The sequence below is a fragment of the Hippocampus guttulatus genome, chromosome 9 (assembly GCF_054856545.1).
Source record: "Hippocampus guttulatus isolate MCC_2025c chromosome 9, RoL_Hgut_1.0, whole genome shotgun sequence".
Taxonomy (NCBI): Eukaryota; Metazoa; Chordata; class Actinopteri; order Syngnathiformes; family Syngnathidae; genus Hippocampus; species Hippocampus guttulatus.
The window spans coordinates 223,635-242,389 of NC_141269.1; the positions used below are offsets into that span (position 1 = coordinate 223,635).

Here is an 18,755-nt window from a genome sequence, read left to right on the forward strand (position 1 = left end):
CAGGCGCTGTTGTGGTGTTGGTCGATGCTGCAGGTGCAGGGGCTTTTGTGGTGGTGGTTGTCGAGTCAGGGGAGACCAGCATGGTCGTCCTGACCATGCTGGTGTTCAGATTTGACATTCGCTCCAATTCACATATTACTGCAAAGCATGAAGACAACGTTATCCGAAGCATATGTTTGTGTCCAAACTTTGTTTGTTTTCAAAGCTGTGGGTAGCAATTGATGAGATTTCTCACCGACTGACAAGAGACTCTCTTTGAACCTATCGAGGCCAACAGGTAGCTTGATGGCCTCTTCGAGTCTACTCTTGAGTTCACATCTGGTGATCATGCGGCCCCGGGACGGGCTTGGCACCAGAACCGCCAGGACCAGCAGCGGCATCATCCACTTTAACCTCATGTCAGGACTGGCTAGGAGAACGAAATAAAAGGGTCCGAGATGAAAGAGTGACGAGAATTGCGAAAAATACGCTTGACGAAAACAAAGCAACCAACCAGTTTACGCTCATCCAGTGACCGGAAGGATTTGAGGATCAGAAAGCGGGGGAAACCTCCGGGACCCCAGCCTGGGTGAGGAAATGGCCGGTGAGTGTCTGGCTCATTTCATTCATGTGGTCCAGACAAACGTCACGGAGTCGTGAGCCGCCGCCGCAGAGAGACATGAACCCCGATGAAGACTAAACGGTGACAACATCGACGCTAGCGTCGTCACCGAATTGTACTTGATGTGTCAACCGACGGAGACCCAAACGAGAAGCCGGCTGACGTCCGGTCGACACGAAATGGAGGAGATTTACTGGATTACTCGGCAACGGGTGAACAAACAGCTGCTGGAAACCGCAGTTGTTTGTTGACATTCAAGTTTGCGCTTCCCCCCCCCGGCCACAGCGCGCTCGGGCACAATTTCAACATCCCGCCACACTCCTGCCGGTCACTGGAGACTTTCGCAACGCCGGTGGCGGCCACCGGAGCGCGGGGATGCGGCTTAAGCGCCCGCGGAGCGCCTCGAGGACACTGCAGCCGCGTGTCCGGCGATGTCGTATGCCATCTTGAAGGATGGTTTGTGTACCTCGAGGCTGGGATGAGTGTCCCCTCCCCTCCCCCCTGCATTTTTTAATACTTTTTGTGGGGGAATCCAAATACGGTCGCCCCTCAATAAATAGCAGACCGCTTCGTGACCACTCCAGAAGCAACAAGGCGCAGTCAGCAGCGACGCCGGCGTGTGCGAATCGGACCCGAGCGATCAATGTAACCAGTGAGTAGACTGCCCCCCCCCCCCCGACACACACACACACACACACACACTCTCTCACCGACGCCGAGGCTCCCGAGCAGGGCGACAACGACGACTCGAAGGAAACAGACGAATTCTCACCAAGTCGCAGTGTCGCTTGTGTCACGGCAGCCTTGTTTGTGTCTCTTTCGCTTGCAGTCTATTTGTGTGTTGGGACAGCGATTGTCGACAAACCTGTTTGTATTTTTACACTTTCCACATCCTTATTCGTCATCCCCCCCCCCCCCCCCGCCCCCACACCCCACCGCCACCGCTCTCTTGGACCGGAGTCAAAAAATGCGTGCCTGCAGCGTCTCCGCGAGGGCCCGGAACAAAGTCGCGGACGGCCGAGGGGTGACGTAGCCAAGCGTCACCTGCGCGTACGAGACCTTTAGGCTCCCGGCCCATCTATTGAGAATCACTGCTGCGGGTGCCCGCATTGGGTTTTGGCTCATTCTGGCTCCTGTTCTTTTTTTTCTTTTTTTTTTCGTTATTGTTGTTATCACGGAGTTAATTCTGCACGCAATCCTTGGTCAGTGACTCGGTTTCGACGTGAAGTCGATCGATTGGGCACGAGGTGCGCGTCCGCCGAGTCCAGATTTTCCTCGCGCCCGACAAAGGGAGCGACACCGGTTTGTTGTTTCCGTAACGTCGCCGACCAATTGATCGGCCCCGCCCACTTGACATCACATAAGACAGGACGTGACCTCTAAACCTGTGCTCCGAGTTTTTATTGATTTCTTTTTTCAACGTGCAGTCACACGCTCAAATTCATTTCCTGCTCCGAGTCATCCAAAAATGCCACGGCGCGGAGGGTTGCGAGAAGGAAAAAAACATTTTAATTTGATGCGCGCAACAAAAGCATTCTCCGACAAGGTGTGTTCCTTCTTGACTTCCTCAATGACAGCGACCTGTGTTTCCTATTGTCAAACGTCAGCCAAAGTTTCCAAACGAGGGTGTCAATGATCACGGCCTTTATTGATTCATTGTGATTCGTTCAACAGGTTTACAACGGTTGGGCGAAGGCGTCGTCGCCGACGTCGTCCGCGGTCGGTCAAAAGCATCGCCGCATGCGGCGCTGGTACGAAGAAAAAAAAATCAGAACACAATCATTGGGTATGACGTGAGCCGAGAGGGGCGATCAAAAGTGAGAGCTAGTTTCTTCGGAAGGGTGGGGGGGGGGGGGAGACGTGACCGCGAAGGGCTGCGGAGCGGCAGCTCAGTTGCACTGGCCGAAGAAGTCGGCGGTTTGGTAGCACCGAGGCGCCACCGTCCTCAGCGTGTACCTGGCAGGGGGGAGAAAACAGCGAGCGGGATTAGCGGGGACGGAACGGAGCAAAGGCACAAAACACTTCCCACTTCTCAACTCGACTCAAGTGCATTTCTCGGGCACTTGAAAACCAGCGCGGTGGGGCAAAGAGAATTCGTACCGCAACAAAACAGCCCACCTCGAAATTGGGTCTCAAAGTCCAAGATTCAAAAAAGGACGAGTTTGAAAGACCATCCCCTCCGTGGTTCTCGCTTCCTCAAATAGTGTCCGGTCTGCAGCGGGCGGCTGCGGAAGAACTTCGAGACGTAAGGTTGGGGCCGGGCCGTTTCGAGATTTGAAAGCAAAGCGCTGGACCTTCTTCAAAAGAAGTCCAAAATGAGCCAATGAAGGGATGCCAGAGTCGGAGTAAGAGGGCCTGCCAGTCAAGAGGCGGCATTCGGGACCCACTGGAGACGCTCGATGGAGGACCGGCTGACTCCAAAGTCAAGTGCGCTACGATTTCAGACCTGGGTTCTGGACTGTTGGCTTCAGACCAGGGAGCCAGGGGGTCCGAGTCCGAGTCAGAAATCCGCGTAGCCCCGGTTAAGCCCCTGCAGCGTTTGACTTGGTTTGTTTTGTTGCGGGTGGATTGAGAACAACAAGATTGAGATCGACTCTTGCGAAATGCCCCCACCCGCGTCGGCAAACCGGCGAGACTTTGCAATGAATTTGCTCTAATTGTTCCGTCTCAAAATGCGGTCGTTCGAGTTCCGCGTGCTCGCTGGTCCCGCGCGGAGCAGACTCGACGCAATAGCGCCGCCGCGAGTCTTCAAATAGTCACTGCATACGCGGGTGACTTGCCGTTGCGACATCCAACTGGGCAAAGCAAAAGTGATCACGTACGAGATGCGGTACGGGAAGCCTCGACGGCCGAGACGGGCTCGCCGTTCGGGGCCTTTTGGCACGTCAAATTCTGACAGTCATTGGCGCTTCGATCCCCCCTTTGACCCCACCAGTCGAGAATGAGCGGCCCAACAACAGAGTTTACGGAAAGATGAAGCGGGATGTGACTTACAGCCAGTAAAGACTGTCGACGAAGCAATCCACGTCATCCGCGATGTCGTCGTCGGTGAACGCTGTGGGGGCAGAAGGAGGGAGGAGGTTAATAGTACCGGGTTCTGTCCAAAATTTGGCAATTTTGGACTGTTGGAAGGTCACCACGTCTTCAAATCCTGCTCCGAAGGATTTCTACCCGCGGAAAGAGCGCTCTTGCGGAACGGTGCCTTGTAGCCAGGAGGCTCAAAACCGATCAAATCCTCTCGCGGAAAGGAACGACAACCCCGCACCGAAAGTCGAGCTCGGCTTTCGGTGCGGACTGCGCTCCGTCTGACCGCCGGTGTTTTTGTGTATGGAAGCCGAGGGGAGTCGAGTGGCGTATTTGGGTTTGCTCAGTTTGGCTGAAAAAACGGTTTGCGGTCATAATCCGAAGCGTAAAAATCTCAAATTTTCCGGTCGAGAACCCGATTTGGTCGAGAAACAGAGACGTTCGAAAACCGAGGTTTGACCGGATGTCAAAACCAAGTCTCATGTCTTTGGCTGGCCCTGCGTATGCGTCTCGCTCGGTGAGATTGGTTCTACGTGTCACTCTGGGCTTTTGGGGAGCTGTGGAGTCTTGTCAGGTTTTTTTTTTTGGTGGGGAGTGGGGGGGGGTCAGTGTGTTGGTTCTTCATTATGGTCCATATTGTTGAGTTGGTACTACATGTGGTTCTAGGTCACGGATTTGGTATGTATGGTTTTCCTAGTAGGCCGTTGGTGTGGTTTTTGGTCTTGGAGCTGTGTCTACGAGCAATTCCGGGTGAGGGGCTCGGTTCTCCGTGTGATCATTCTACCTTTGGTTCCTGGTCTTTGAGTAGGTGCTATGTATATCATTGCGTGTCTGTCACCATCGAGTGGGTTCTACATGCGACACCGGGACACGGTGGGGGTGGGTTCTTCTTTGACGTCTCGCTTGTCGATATGGCGCGACACGTGGTTCCGGTTCCTCTCATTTAACCCGTTCAGTACCAGCCAATTCTAGACCAAGTCTGCAAAGACGTTCCAAAACGTCTTTGGGAGCGAAGGAGTGAAATCAAACCGGAACTGAGCAACCCAAACCAAAACTGTCCGGGGTTCATCGGTCAGCATTAAGGAACTCCCGATCGGATCCATTTTCCCCCCCTGGGTGGGCGGCACTCACCGTCGCAGGTGCTGTTGCAGGCGTTCTGGCTCCATCGGGCGGTCGACTGACAGAAGTAGCTGTCCGAGAGCTGGAAGAGGCCGTGGTAGCCCAGCGACCACTCCATTTGAAAGAGCTTGTCGCTGCCGTCGTCCTCGTCGGCGCTCAGTTTGTCGTCGGCGATCACCAGCATTTGTTCATCAAACATGTTCTCTTCCTCGTTGAGAAGTTCCATCAGCTTCAACCAGTCGTCCAAGTGGAAGTCCATTTTGCTTCCCTGATTCACATAAAGGTACTCGCCCTCCTCATCGTAGGTTTCTTCTGCCCCGTCGAATAGTTCTTCTTGTACTTCAGGTTCTTCTTCCTGTTCTGGTTCCTCACCTGTAGCGTCGTCTTCCTGGTCCTGGTCTTGGCCATCGTTGACCTCATCGAGCGTTTGGTTGGAGTTGACGGTTTGGTTGCCGATACCGCTTTGGTTGACGGGCGGGGCGGCGGTGCCGTTGCTCAAGGGAGTCGGAACGGTGGCGTTGGAGGTGACCGTTTGGTTGCTCATGATGACGATTTGGTTGGCGGACGTGGTGCTGTTGGTCGTTGGGATTGCGGTGGTGGTGGTGGTGGTGGCGGCGGCGGCGGTGGTGGTGGCGCGTTGGCCGTAGATGGTCACGAAGCTGGTGCTGCGGTGGGAGACCTTTTCCAGTTGGCACACGACTGCGACGAGAACAGCAAGCAAAGATTTCAGCTCAAATCAACTCGTGGAATCCTTCGGTCCGCCCGGCGCCGCGCGTGAAACCAGAGAGATGCGAAGAGAGACGTTGTCGTCCGGGGTGACTCACGCAAAGTCAAAACCACCTCGGTGAGGTTTTGCGTGCGTTCCGACAGCTTGATCTTGTCCCTCAGCTTGTCTCGCAGATCGCACCTGGACACGGTACGGCCGTGGCACCGGAGCGCCGGCAGCAGCAGCAGCAGCAGCGGGAACAGCAGGGCGGATGTCGGCCTCATGTCGGCGTCTTCTGTCGGCATTCGGAATCGGACTACGTCAGCCCATCGCCAATCCCGTTACTTGATTGACCTCGAGGGCAACCGATCAGATGACCGAATTGCCGCTCATGCGCAGACAACGCCGCTAGGTGCTAAGTGCTAAGCTAGCGAGCGAGTTACCGCTGTTTTTAAGGCAGGAGTGCCCAAAACGTCGATCGCGATCGACCAAGAGCCAGCGGACTGGTCCCAAGTCGACCGCGAGCGATGAGAGGAGGAAATGGGGCGGAGATGTCTTTGTTTGTGTCTTTCGGTTTCATTTATGTTTGGGCGCTCAGGAAAAGTTAGACAGAGAGAGAGAAATCTGGGCTTCCCTTCTGAACACCGCCCCCCCCCCCCCCCCACCCACATCCCCAACAAGCGCTTGATGACCGGATGGATGGATGGGTGGATGCGTAGATGGAGATAAAAGGTCCATTTCATGTTCCGCTAAAAGGTTACGGGAACAAAAGTCAAAGTTGTAATTGCGGTTGTGGTTGAAAACAAAACCAAAGAAGCAAAACAAAAAGAAAAAGCCGCCGCCATTCAACTCAAGTCATGCGGTGAAGCGGTGGCGTCACTCACGGCGCATCCCTCGGGCCGGAGAAAACGTTTGCTATTTTGCCGTCAAAAAAGCCCTTTCTCCGTCTTGTTTTCTGGGGGTGGGGTCGAAGTTTGAGGTGTCAGAAGCAAAACATTAGCGTTCTGTTCAGAAAAGGCCTCGGAGATGCTTCGGGTGAACGCAACCGACGCTCTTTTTGGGAGATTCCGTGCCGATATCGTCACCGAACGCAACCTTGAAAGAGGGAGTCCAAATGCTTCCGAATGAGTTCATCGGCCTCACGCCAAAACCATTTCTCTTGTTTTGGTTCTGAATGTGCAAATCTGGTGCAGGAGCCTCGAAAGAAAAAAAAAAAAAGTTTGGACAGCCCCGATTTGGGTCAAGGTGTCCTCATTGAACAATTTTAGGACAATACGTGTAAAATAAATAAATTTAAAAAAAGTCAAAGCGGACGGGCAAAGAAAGGCGCTTACCTGTCAACTGCGAGTTTCTTTTGTGCCCGCCCGCGCTTGGAAACAAAGAGTTTGGACTGCCGCTGGCGCGTCGCGGACCAACCTGTTCTGCGCTCCAATCAGCAACATTCTTGAGGCGTTCCTTCGCCGGCCTCGGCTTCAAGGAAATAAAAGCGAGGCGGAACAAAAAAAAAAGCGATGGTCGCTTTATGAAAATAAATGTCGGTCGCGTATCGTGGAGAAGGAAGAGACGAAAATCCCTTGGAGCAAACAGGGTGAGGCGGCATTTCGCTGTGATGCTGCATCCAAGTGGCAATAAGATGCCATTCGAGGTGAAATGTGCCCCCCTCCCCTCCCCGAGTGCGAATGTTGCTCAGCATTAGAAATACGCGGCCATTTTCCCACGCGCTTTCAACTGCCACGCTCCGCCTAATTAAGAAAATTGTGATTTGCTGCCATCTCGTGGCAGTTCCAGCGAAACGATTTTTTTTTCAAAAAGACATTTTAAATTGGAAATCAAAGAGAAACATGGAATAAAGGCGATGTCAAATCATTGGCACGTTTTGTAGTTTGTCTTTATACAGCCTATGATCTTTGTAGCTATACATTAACAGTCGCGTGTGTATTTCACACCGCAATCCAGACTTCATGTGAACAAATCGAGAGACTTCATTCGTCCTTATACGAAGCGTATTGCTCTCAGAGAAATAACAAGGCAAGTGATTTGCGTATCCGCTGCACCAATTTATTTTTTTCTCCATGCATTCGCACCCGCGTGCTTGTCGGGGTTTGAGTGTTGTCTATCCGGACGGGTTGTTTGTCACCCGGTTTCATCATTTTGAACGACGACTCGTAAGCAGCAACAACGGGTGTGGTGTTGTCGATGCAGCCACGCAGAGAGCAGGTTTGTCAAACAAAGAGGCCATTCACGGGGGGGGGGGGGCAGCTATAGATTTTTGGTAAACTAAAAAGTATAATGATGACCGAAATACTGGAAAGTCCGTTTTTATTTTTCTAATCATGGAGTGATGAAAGTTAGCCGCCTGCAGATGAGTGAGAACAATCAGCGACACGTGAAGTGACCACAGACGTCACACAGACAACAAAAGCCAGAGACCAACAAAAGCTTTGAATGCTCGCGGAGGGGGGGTGATGCCTTCAGGTGCACTCCGTAACCCCCCACCCACTTCAAGCGAATCGATCGCGCCGCAATAAATGACGATCCGTGATTACTGGGTCGTTGCGTGCATTTCAACATCAGCTGGAATTGTGATGCGTTTCGGTGTAGAAAGAGACGCGAACTAAGCCCCGTTAAAATTGCCTGGGGTTTTGGGGGGGGGGGGGGAGTAATCAGAGTTCCCACGGTCAGTAAATGTGTCAGACAGATCTGGCCGGCTGCTCGTGACGCGCCGACTGAGCCGAACCGAGCCGAGTCCAGCCGAGTGCAGTCGGGCTGGAGCGACTTTTTCGGGCGGAGCAGCGGAGGGACACGAGCGGCGTTTATCTGTCTGTGTGTCCGTCTGCCCTCCGCCGGCGCCTCAGTCTCCCAGTCTGTCCGTTTCGGGACTCGCGACCGGCGACTATGGAGCCGTCCGCCTCCTACTCTCGCCACTGAGGGACCCGTCGGATGCTCGAGCGGCCGTCGAGGCGGAGGCGGAGGACTGGGAGGGGGCATCCCGGTCGTTCTTCGACCACCAGGTGAGACGCCCGTGTCGCCTGAACAAGGGCCGCCGTCCTCCTCGCGACCGCGACGGAAGACAGGCGGCTCCTCTTCGTGCCGGGTCGGTGTGAGGAGCGGCAGACGTCGGGAGTTGTTTGTTTTTTGGGAGGGGGGGGGCAGAGGCAGGGAAAGGAGAGAGGGGGGGGGCGGCTGGTTGTGGCGGGTGCGAAGCGACGTTAGCACGCTAGGCTAGCTGCCGAGTTGCGGTTCGCGGGGCTCGCTGGTCGGCCGCTCGAGGAAGGATGGTGTCCCCCCCCCCCCCGGGGGTGCGGGGGGGGGGGCGATTCGCGGCCTCGTCAAGCCCCCCCCCCCGGGTAATTTTTTTTTATCACTGTTCCAAGCACGATTCGAAAGAAAATGAAGGCGGGCATCACAGCGCCACTTTAGCTTCCGTTCGCAGCACCCCCCTCCCCCTCCAAGCATCCCCCCGCCCCGCTAGCATCCATCGCTCGAGCCGCCGAAACCAAAGGCGTCCAACGCCCGGCGAGCCCCACGCCGTCTCCTCTCCCGCACCCCCCCCCCCCCCCACGCGCCAGGCCGCCGGGCGACGCGTTGAACGGGCGGCGGGCGGCTCTCCAACGGCTTTCCGTTGGCCGGCCGACATTTGCTGGCCTCGCAAAGAAAATGGAAGCAACGCCTAGCGGATGTTGTTATATAACAAATAAATGACACCACACGGCGCCCTTGAGACAAAAAGGCCCCCGCTTCCGTTCGCTGGTTTGTTGGTGTGTTTCTTGGGCGCGCGGCATCGCGGCCGGCGGATTCGAAGCATCCCCTCTGCCGGGATGCCGCTCGTCCGGGGGTGGGGTGGGGGTGGGGGGGGGGGTGGCTCGCGAGACCGGCTGCTGCTCGGCCATTGTTGTGAGGTGTTGTTCTCTGCCGCTGGAGGACCGCGCCGTGCGGCCTTTGGCTTTCTTTAAGCGGGGGGGGGGGGGGGGGCTCAGCACATTTGGATTGATGGATTTCACCTTGATCCGGATGACAAGAATTTCCCGTTAGAACGCTTGAGCCGGCTCGGAACGGCCACTTTGACCCCGGATGCACCGAGAATTTGGAAAATCGACTGATGGGCTCAGGAGAAAATGTCTTTTTTTTTTTTTTTTTTTAATTCAAAAGGGCTTTTTCGGGGGGGGTGGGGGGGAGAACCTTTTTGTTTGCTATCATCTCCAACAGCAGAACGTGATTATTTCCCAACATACATTTGCAATGTTTTGCTTTTGTCGGAACCGAATCTCCCGATTGGTTGAAACGTTTCCACCGAAAACCCGTGCCGCTCCCGTTGATGCGTCACTCCTCGCACTTACCCAAGCACCGATGTTGAAGCTTTACGGAGATCAGAAATAGTTACTCGTCGTCATTTTTGGATTCTTCGCCGAAGAATCCAAATTGCCCATCGGTGGGAATGTGAGTCTGAATGGTTTGTTTGTTTGATTCAGCCTTTTATTTTATTTAATTTTTTTTCCACAGACCGATACCAGTACTCATCAATACCACTCGTACTTCGTAAAGGACAAAATTGCAACTAAGACAAGAAAAGATATTAGATCATTGTCAACGGCGACTTTTCTGTCTTGTGTTTCTATATTTCTTGGCCTTCGGTATCGATGGCTGATATCGGCGTCCTACGCGACTGCCCGAGCCCTTGCAAAAAATACTCGTCTGTCTTCGGCAGATTCGGGGCTCGTAATGTTTACAAGTAACGTTTGCAAGCATCCATTTTGTATGCCGTTTAAAATTATGATTTTTTTTTTTTTATCGCAAAGCGTTAGTTTGTCGTTACTTCGTCTATGGGCTAACGCCAATGTCGTGCTTTTTAGCGCGCTTGCTAAAAAGCTTCAAATGAAGAGAAAATCAAGTATAAGTATATTATAAGTATAAGTAACAATCTTGGCGTTTTTTTTTCTGTTCAAGTTTCAAATACTGTCGTGTGTCAATCATAATAATACAATAATAATAAATACACTTCATCTTCAGCGTGTTTCGCGCCACTTTTGTAAGTGGCCACGCCCCCTTCCGCCTTCGTCATCGCTCGCCACTCTCATCCCCTGCGGAGGGGGAGAGAAGGAGCCGGTCGAGGGAAGGAACTGAGGAGACGGGAAGTGTCCCCCCCCCCCCCGAACGATCCACCGAGCGCGGCTTTTGTTTTGTTTCCTTCCAGGCTGACTCACCGGGGCCGCGTCTGACCACAGAAGAAGAAGGAGAGGACGGAAAAAAAAGAAGGGAAGGAAACGTGAAGTCAGGAGAGAGAGAAAGTGACAAGAAGGAGGCGAGCGCAAGGCCGAATCCTGGGAGAGAACCTGCGACGCCACCATGAGCGACCAGAACGTTGTCAAGGAAGGATGGGTCCAAAAAAGAGGTGACGTTACTTCTCCTCGATCCAATTTGGGGGAATCGTCCGTTTCAATCACGTTTTATTTCTTAAAACTCATTCAGTAGCAGCCAATTCTAGACCGAGTCTGAAAAGACGAGTAAAGACGTCTTTGGGAGTGAATGAGTTAAATTGATCATTTTTGTGAATGGTCGAAATCCGTTGAGAAAATTTTAGGGGGGGGGGGTCAGGTACGTTACGGTCGAGTTTTCACAAGCTCTCCCGATCAGTCTTTCCATCTTCGGATTGTAAACGGCCCCCCTGCGATCGGACGCGTATGATGTCTTACTCGTTGCCCCGTCCAGACCACGCCCCTTTCCGCTTTTGTCAACGCGAGCCGTTGGCGTCCCTGATTAACTGATGGTCCCGCCCTCAACCCCCCCCCCCCCCCCCCAAAAACTAAATAAAACGCCCCAGACGCGTGTCGTTTTCCCCGCGGGCAGGCGAGTACATCAAGAACTGGCGTCCTCGCTACTTCCTGCTGAAGACGGACGGCTCCTTCGTCGGCTACAAGGACAAACCGCAGGATTCGGATCTGGCCTACCCGCTCAACAACTTCTCCGTCGCAAGTAAGATGCCCAAAAATGCTCCCCATAAATAAATAAATACACGTTTACCCTCCCGCACGCGCTTGAAAAAAAAAACCAACACTTTGCTTTCAGAATGTCAACTCATGAAGACGGAGCGTCCCAAACCCAACACCTTCATCATCCGCTGTCTGCAGTGGACCACCGTCATCGAGAGGACCTTCCACGTGGAGACGCCGGACGAGAGGTCAGCCGTCGCCGCCCCGCCACTCAAATGGACAGACGATGGCAGGATCGAGGCGGATTTGGATTTCTCTTGTTTTGATCTCGTTTCACCTTGACGAAACTTCACATTTGGGGTTTTAGAAACCAAAGTTCCAACAAAGACAACGATGCAAATAGTACAAAGTTCAATTTGTTACACAACAAATGAATACGAGTTTTGAACTCGGTCAATGAGAATAGTCATGTTTGCAGCAAGACATTTTTCACAACAGGGGGGTTTTCACTGTAGCAAATTTGATCTCGGATGTAAATTGCGAAATTGACGATCGGCATTCACTTTCACTTCCCGGACGGCCGCGCGTGCGTAAAACCAGCGTGCTGCTCGCCGTTGCCGTTTGCGAACGAAGCAGTAGAGGTCGCTGTCGCGTGAGACGCCGTTGCGGTGAAGGGCGCAGGAGCAGAGAAAAAGAGTTCGTAAAACGCAACAAGAGTTGTTGTTTTTTTTTGTCGGAGAGTGGGAATGGCTTTCATGCCTGAAGAGTTTTTTTTTTCACCCTAAGGGGTTATTTTCGCCCATGTAGATTTTCGTTGTCGGGGGAGTTTCGCCGCCCTGAAAAATCAAACAAATCCTCCAAAATCCAAAGTAGTCTCCCCAAAAGCGTCTAAAATAGCCAGGATGAAAAGTGACGCTGCCGACTGAACCGGCAGGGACGAGTGGGCGGAGGCCATCCAGACGGTGGCCGAGTCGCTGGCCAAGCAGGAGGAGGAGGGCATCCTGTGCGGCCCCGCCTCGCGGATGGAGGACGTCAACGAGGAGGAGATGGACACCTCCATCAGCCACTACAAGCGCAAGGTTCGTCTCCGCACGTCGCCGACGACGTCGTTGGCCGTCGTTTTCCATTTGGCGCTTGTGTGTGTGTGTGTGTTGCCCCCCCCTCCCCCTTTCCGCAGACAATGAACGACTTTGACTATCTGAAGCTTCTGGGCAAAGGCACCTTCGGCAAAGTCATCCTGGTGCGAGAGAAGGCCAGCGGAACTTACTACGCCATGAAGATCCTCAAGAAGGAAGTCATCATCGCCAAGGTAACGCAAGCCGGTCGGAGGGCTGCGGAACGGATGGATCGAGGGCTCACGCGGCGCGCGACTGACCCCCCCGCCCCTTTTTTTCTTTTTTGACTTTGCTGCTCTGCCGCAGGACGAAGTTGCTCACACGCTCACGGAAAGTCGGGTGCTAAAAAACACTCGGCATCCATTCCTGACGGTGAGCGTCGCAACGTGAGCGCCGAGGTCATCGGTAACGTTTGACCCCCCCCCCCCCCTCAAAAAAAATCATCACAAATCCTAACGTCGCGTGCTCCTTGTCACGCATGCGGCAGTCTCTCAAGTACTCCTTCCAGACCAAGGACCGCCTCTGCTTCGTCATGGAGTACGTCAACGGAGGAGAGGTCAGAACACCCGTGGATCAAACCCCCCCCCCGCGGAAAAAGAAAACCCCAAAACATTTTCTCCGCAGCTGTTTTTCCACCTGTCCCGGGAGCGGGTGTTTTCCGAGGACCGCACGCGCTTCTACGGCGCCGAGATCGTCTCGGCGCTGGACTACCTGCATTCGGCCAAGATCGTCTACCGGGACCTCAAGGTGGTTGTTTTGTTTTATTTTTTGTGCCCGCCGTCGATGGAATCTTTTGGAAGGGAGCAAACGGGAGCTTGTGTGTGTATGCGTGTGCGCGCGCGAGCAGCTGGAGAACCTGATGTTGGACAAAGACGGACACATCAAGATCACCGACTTCGGCCTGTGCAAAGAGGGCATCACCGACACGGCCACCATGAAGACCTTCTGCGGCACGCCCGAGTACCTGGCGCCCGAGGTCAGGCGGCGCCGATTCTCCTTGTTGTCGGGCGCTTTTCGCGCCGTCCTCCGACGGTCTCGTTGTCATGCGCGAGGGGCCCCTTTCGCACCGGGGACGTATTTTCCGCACCGGATGGTCTATTTTTTGCCATTTTGCTTTTTCCGGATCTTAAACGCATCCGCGTTATAAGGCGCAATCGCCAACGCGTCCGCTGGATCGGCGGTGGGCAAACTACGACCCGCGGGCCGGATCCGGCCCGCTGGTCTTTTTAATCCGGCCCGCCGAAGATCGGCGCACAATTAAGGTTTGATTGCTTTCATTTCGTTTGGACTTGTAATGACAGGTATTTTAACACCGGGCGGCGCAGTTACTTCAAGTTGCAGAGCGCAGGGAGGGAGGGGAAGACGAAGAAAGAGGGAGAGAGTAACGACCGCGGAAAGGAACGTGATATGTATCTGATTAAACGAAGCGGGTAACAAAGTACCAAACCCGGAGTCGGAAAGACTCAAATCTACGAGACTTTGAAAAACGAGGAAGCGATTCTTACTCGGTCCGATTCTGGCAATTTCCATGCTCGGAGTGAATTGCTTGCGGCTCGAGTAAACGAACATTTCCTAGGACGTTTTGATTGTTATCGGGTTAAAAACTTTCCGCAAACTGGATTGCGAATAAGAGTCGGAGAGCGGTCAAATGTGTCGAGCGTGAACAACGGGGGGCTCGGTACACATCCTTGAGGAGAACCGGTGCCGAGCGTGATGGTGGAGGAGAATGTTACATTATTACTGACATACAAAGACATTGTGCTATCTTCTTTATTTTCTATTTCTAACTTTTGGCCCGGCCCTCCACAATATTTTCTGCTTCTCATTTGCCCCCCCCCCCCCCCGGGGGAAATAATTGCCCACCCCTGCGCTAGATGGTGCTACAGCCCTTCATTTGACTCGAGAGGCGTTCATGAGCGCCCCGGAAAAACGTAAAGTAACGATTACTCCGACGAAAATCGAAAAGACAGTCATGCCTCAAAACAGAAAATCACAAAATAAATTCCATAACCCCCCCCCCCCCCCAACAGAATTAATTTAGGCATTTCCTTGAGCATAGCGCCAACAGAAAGCTCAGTCAAATGTAGGAGACCGGCTCGTGTCAGAAGCGTTTATTTATTCCTTTGTTGTGTTTTCACGAACGAGGAACTCGCCAAATAAATTCTGGAGGGGGGGGGGGGCTATCGAATTTATTTTGTGATTTCCTCACTTGATTCTGTCGTGATGCATTCTTATCCGTGTTCGTCGTTTCAATGAAGGAATGGTTGATTTACGTTTTTCCGAGGCGCTCGTGAACGCCTCTCGGAGACGGACGGGCGTCGCTGGATTTGTTGAGACGGCGAAAACCATTCATAAAGTGTGCGTTTAAAAAATAAAATAAAAATAAAAAATCTAACCACCACAGCTCTCCCTCTTTTCAGAGCCGCAACCAAAAAAAAAAAAAAAAAAAACGTATTTCATAAAGCAAGCGACGCAGTTCGGTGGAGCGACGGCAAGTGACAACGTTGGAGGCGGCCATCTTGGCGTGGACATATTATGAAGAAAACGCAAAAGCCGTTTCGCTGCGCCTTAAGAGTGCGGAAGATCCGCTCTTTGATTTTTATTTATTTTATTTTTTGCAGGTTTTGGAGGACAACGACTACGGCCGCGCGGTGGACTGGTGGGGTCTGGGCGTGGTGACGTACGAGATGATGTGCGGGCGGCTGCCCTTCTACAACCAGGACCACGAGAAGCTCTTTGAGCTCATCCTGATGGAGGAGATCAAGTTCCCGCGCACGCTGTCGGCCGACGCCAAGTCGCTGCTCTCGGGCCTCCTCATCAAGGACCCCAACAAACGGTGAGACGGCGGCCGGCCGCTCGTCCCTCTTCTTTTCCTTCCGCCTCATCCCCCCCCCCCCCCCCCCCCCCCTCCGTATCTCAGGCTGGGCGGGGGACCGGATGACGCCAAGGAGATCATGCGACACAGTTTCTTTGTCAGCGTGGACTGGCAGGACGTCTACGACAAGAAGGTGAGAGCGCTCGCTCCGGTTTGCGCGCGACGATCCGAGTGACCTCGTCCGGCCCCGCCTCCCTTTTTCAGATGGCCCCGCCCTTCCAGCCTCAGGTGAGCTCCGAGACGGACACGCGCTACTTTGATGAAGAGTTCACGGCGCAGACCATCACCATCACGCCACCGGAGAAATGTGAGTGCCGGGCTGGCCGTTTGTCATCGCCGGCGCTTTTTCCCGCCCGACGCCCAAAAGATTGAGAAATGCCGGCCGGCTCACGTGCGCTTTTTTTTTTTTTTGTTGTTTTGTTTTTGTCGCCCGCGCAGACGACGAGGACGGCATGGACGCCGCCGACAACGAGCGGCGGCCTCACTTCCCGCAGTTCTCCTACTCGGCCAGCGGGCGAGAGTGAGCGCCCCCTCTTCGCCCCGCCCCTCTTCGCCCCGCCCCTCCTCGCCCCGCCCCGCCCTAAACTCACCCCCGCTCTGCCTCGTCTCCATTTGGAGGAAAGCACGTAGCCATTTTTAGGAAAAACCAGTCCCGGTCTCGCCTCTCTGTTTTCCCCGGGGGGGGGGGGGGGGGGGGCTTGCGGGAAGTCTCTCGGTGGACTTTAAAAAGTTTTTTTGCACAGTGGGCACGCACCCACGCTAAACAGGAGTCGGCCACGTTTTTTTTTTTTTTTCTTCTGCAGGAGGCCAACTTTGTATTTATTTTCCTCTCCGCCTTCTCCACGTTACATTGTGTGCTCCTTGTCCTCATGGTGGTGATGATCACCCCTAAACCCCCCCCCCTTTATTGCACTTGCGTCTGAAGCAGAAGACATCGAGGGCGACAATGTTTTTTTTTTTTGGGGGGGGGTGGAACAAAGCACCAAAAACGTTGCCTTACGTGTGCCCACTCGTCGTCGTCTCCGCACGCCTTTGGTTTTTTTGTTTTGCTCGAGAGTAACGCGCATGACTCCCCGGGTCGCCTGGATCGTAACGCACGCAAAAAAAAAAAAAAATACCCCAAAACAACCCCCCCACACACACACACACATTTCTGTTTGTTTCGCAAACATGGACAGGCGACAACCGTCACGTTCTTTGGCGTTCCTCATCTTGTCCCTCCCCCCCCCCCACATTGAATGCTCGTCTGCGACGCGATTCCGTTTCAAAACTCAGGAGTTGTGCATCTCGTCTGCTGAAACGCGATTTAAAATTTTTATTTTATTTTTTTTTCCCCAAGGCTAACGGACGAACGTTAAATGCGAAGGAAACGATCGGGTTGTCTCCCCCTGGTGGAAAGGAAACGTAAAAGCCGCAAAGCGGCGGCCGACTCGTTTTCTCGCGCGCACTTCTCCAGACTTGTTTTTCTTTCCGAGGGTGACCAATCACTTTGGAGTGCAAGTGACGCGTCCGGACGCGGAATTCCGTCTCGTTGCAGAAACATTCCCGTGAAATGGCGCCGCCTGGTGTCCTGTACATAGTTATGCAATATGCTTTTTCTCCCTTTTCTTTTCAAATGTTCCGTCTCCATGGCGATGGGCCTCAGCCCCCCCCCCCCCCCCCCCCCATCTCTTCCTCGGTCGCCAAAAAAATGATGAAAAGCACCCCGGATCGTGATGATGACGGATTTTTTTTGGGGGGGGGGGTTGTTCTTCCCCATTTTGTTTTTCTTTTGGGATCGTTTGTTTTTGTTTTCTTACCAAAACGTGAGAGCAAGAACCCAGTCGTGGACTTGCTTTGCTGTGCTAGTATTTATTTTCAATTAAAACAAAAGCATTTCAACTTTCTCTCTTCTTCATTTTATTTTTTATGACGGTGAGCAATTCCCATCCTGTTGCGTTGCCGCATTCTAACATTTCTGTTGATGTTGCCCAAGTGTTTGCGCGCCAATGGCGCTAGTTGTGTTAGCCTAGCATTACGTTTTCGCAATGAGCTAGCGACGTTTGTAGCACAGAGTACCCGCCTGTCTAAAAAAAAAAAAATCAAATCAAATGAGGCGTGCAATTCACAGCGACGGCAGTTGGGCGCCAGAGCTTCGAGACGTGCCACAAACTCAGCGGAGACGCCGCTTCCAAATCCGCGCGTAGGACGCCGGATTCCTCGTGGGCCCGGAGCCTGGAGCCTGACCCGAGAGGCGGAGTCATCGGAAGGAAGGCGGAGTCGGAAGCGAGGATACGTTCCGGCCTGCGTCTTGAGGCCGAGCCGGAAGTGGCGCTCGTCCAGCGAGTCGGCGCTCGTGCTGCGGCGGCCAAATCGTGCGCGAGCGAGGAACCGCATAGGCGGAGTCCACTTTTCGGGACGGGCACTCGGCCACATATGCACGCACGACACGACGAGCGACAGTCGGAACGGGCCGACAATGAACGAAAGCTAAAGATACAAACAAACACATCCAACCGAACCCCCCACCCATTTTCTTGCGGTCGACTTGGGACCAGTTCGCCGGCTCCCGGTCGATTGCGATGGACGCATTGGGCGCCCCCGCCTTCAAATCAGAGCTAATTCGCTGACTAGCTTAGCGCCGTTGTTTGCCGCGTGAGCGTGACCATATCCATATCCCGTTTTTATAGCTTTCCCTTCAAATTCCATTCTCTTGTCCAGTGGTGGTTCTGGGGGGGGGGGCAACGGGGGCCAGTGCCCCTGTAGCACTGATTCTGGCCCCCGCTGTGGCCCCACCTCCGAGCGTAGATTACGCAGTCGCGCCGAGTAGCCGACGCGAAAGGTGGAACCAAAGCGCGTGATTTAACATTCTCGTCGGACTCTTTAGTGCGCTGCGCCACTTAAAAATGAGCGGGAAAATGAGAAGCAGTCCGCAGAGAAGGAAATTACCACGACACGAGTGCTATTTGCGTGTGTGTGTGTGCGTGCGCGCGTGTGTGTGTGCGTGCGCGCGCGTGTGTGTGTGCGTGCGTGTAACTTTTTTAGTCTCCCTTTTTATTTTCATTTTTATTTAACAGGATCAATATATAAGACATTGCCTTTTAAAATTTGAATAATTATATGCATGTAAAACATCTAGCTTCAGTGTAGTTGCAATGTTTGTCCCCGGTCAGGCTTGAGAATGGATACATTTATATTTATTTAATACAATTAAAAAAATAATGAACACAATTAATAAATAGCATCAATCAATTCATTTTAGACAATTGTGTATGTCTGAGTGCCTCAGCGATGTAAGTGTAGCGGGTTCGTGAATATGCTGTGTCCATGCAGAACTTGTGTTTACATATACAGTATTTGGTTTGTCTTTGTCCACAGACATCAGTTGATGTAAAGAGGACCCGCCAAT

The 18,755-nt window shown here is 53.3% G+C and overlaps 2 protein-coding genes across 4 annotated transcripts; one reads left to right on the forward strand and one right to left on the reverse strand.

Moving 5' to 3' along the window:
• Positions 1-2,228: 2,228 nt before the first annotated feature.
• Positions 2,229-6,952, reverse strand: LOC147199637 (uncharacterized). Of its 2 annotated transcripts, none has more exons than XM_086119184.1 (5): positions 6,785-6,952; positions 5,569-5,745; positions 4,757-5,443; positions 3,596-3,656; positions 2,229-2,557 (listed from the first exon to the last, which is right to left on the reverse strand). In XM_086119184.1, exons 2-5 carry the CDS (start codon positions 5,732-5,734, stop codon positions 2,491-2,493), a joined length of 981 nt encoding a protein of 326 aa, XP_085975310.1. In that variant the 5' UTR covers positions 5,735-5,745; positions 6,785-6,952; the 3' UTR covers positions 2,229-2,490. The 2 variants fall into 2 exon arrangements, with proteins under 2 accessions (XP_085975310.1, XP_085975311.1); XM_086119185.1 differs by having other exon boundaries at positions 5,569-5,742; positions 6,785-6,931.
• Positions 6,953-8,161: 1,209 nt separating this feature from the next.
• akt3b (v-akt murine thymoma viral oncogene homolog 3b) lies at positions 8,162-17,253 on the forward strand. 2 transcript variants are annotated; one of them, XM_086119182.1, is made up of 14 exons: positions 8,162-8,461; positions 10,642-10,839; positions 11,295-11,420; positions 11,514-11,625; positions 12,312-12,456; positions 12,555-12,686; positions 12,799-12,864; positions 12,980-13,048; positions 13,117-13,239; positions 13,340-13,468; positions 15,114-15,328; positions 15,413-15,500; positions 15,572-15,674; positions 15,806-17,253. In XM_086119182.1, exons 2-14 carry the CDS (start codon positions 10,794-10,796, stop codon positions 15,889-15,891), a joined length of 1,440 nt encoding a protein of 479 aa, XP_085975308.1. In that variant the 5' UTR covers positions 8,162-8,461; positions 10,642-10,793; the 3' UTR covers positions 15,892-17,253. The 2 variants fall into 2 exon arrangements, with proteins under 2 accessions (XP_085975308.1, XP_085975309.1); XM_086119183.1 differs by lacking the exon at positions 8,162-8,461 and adding an exon at positions 9,626-9,887.
• The last annotated feature ends 1,502 nt before the right edge of the window (positions 17,254-18,755 follow it).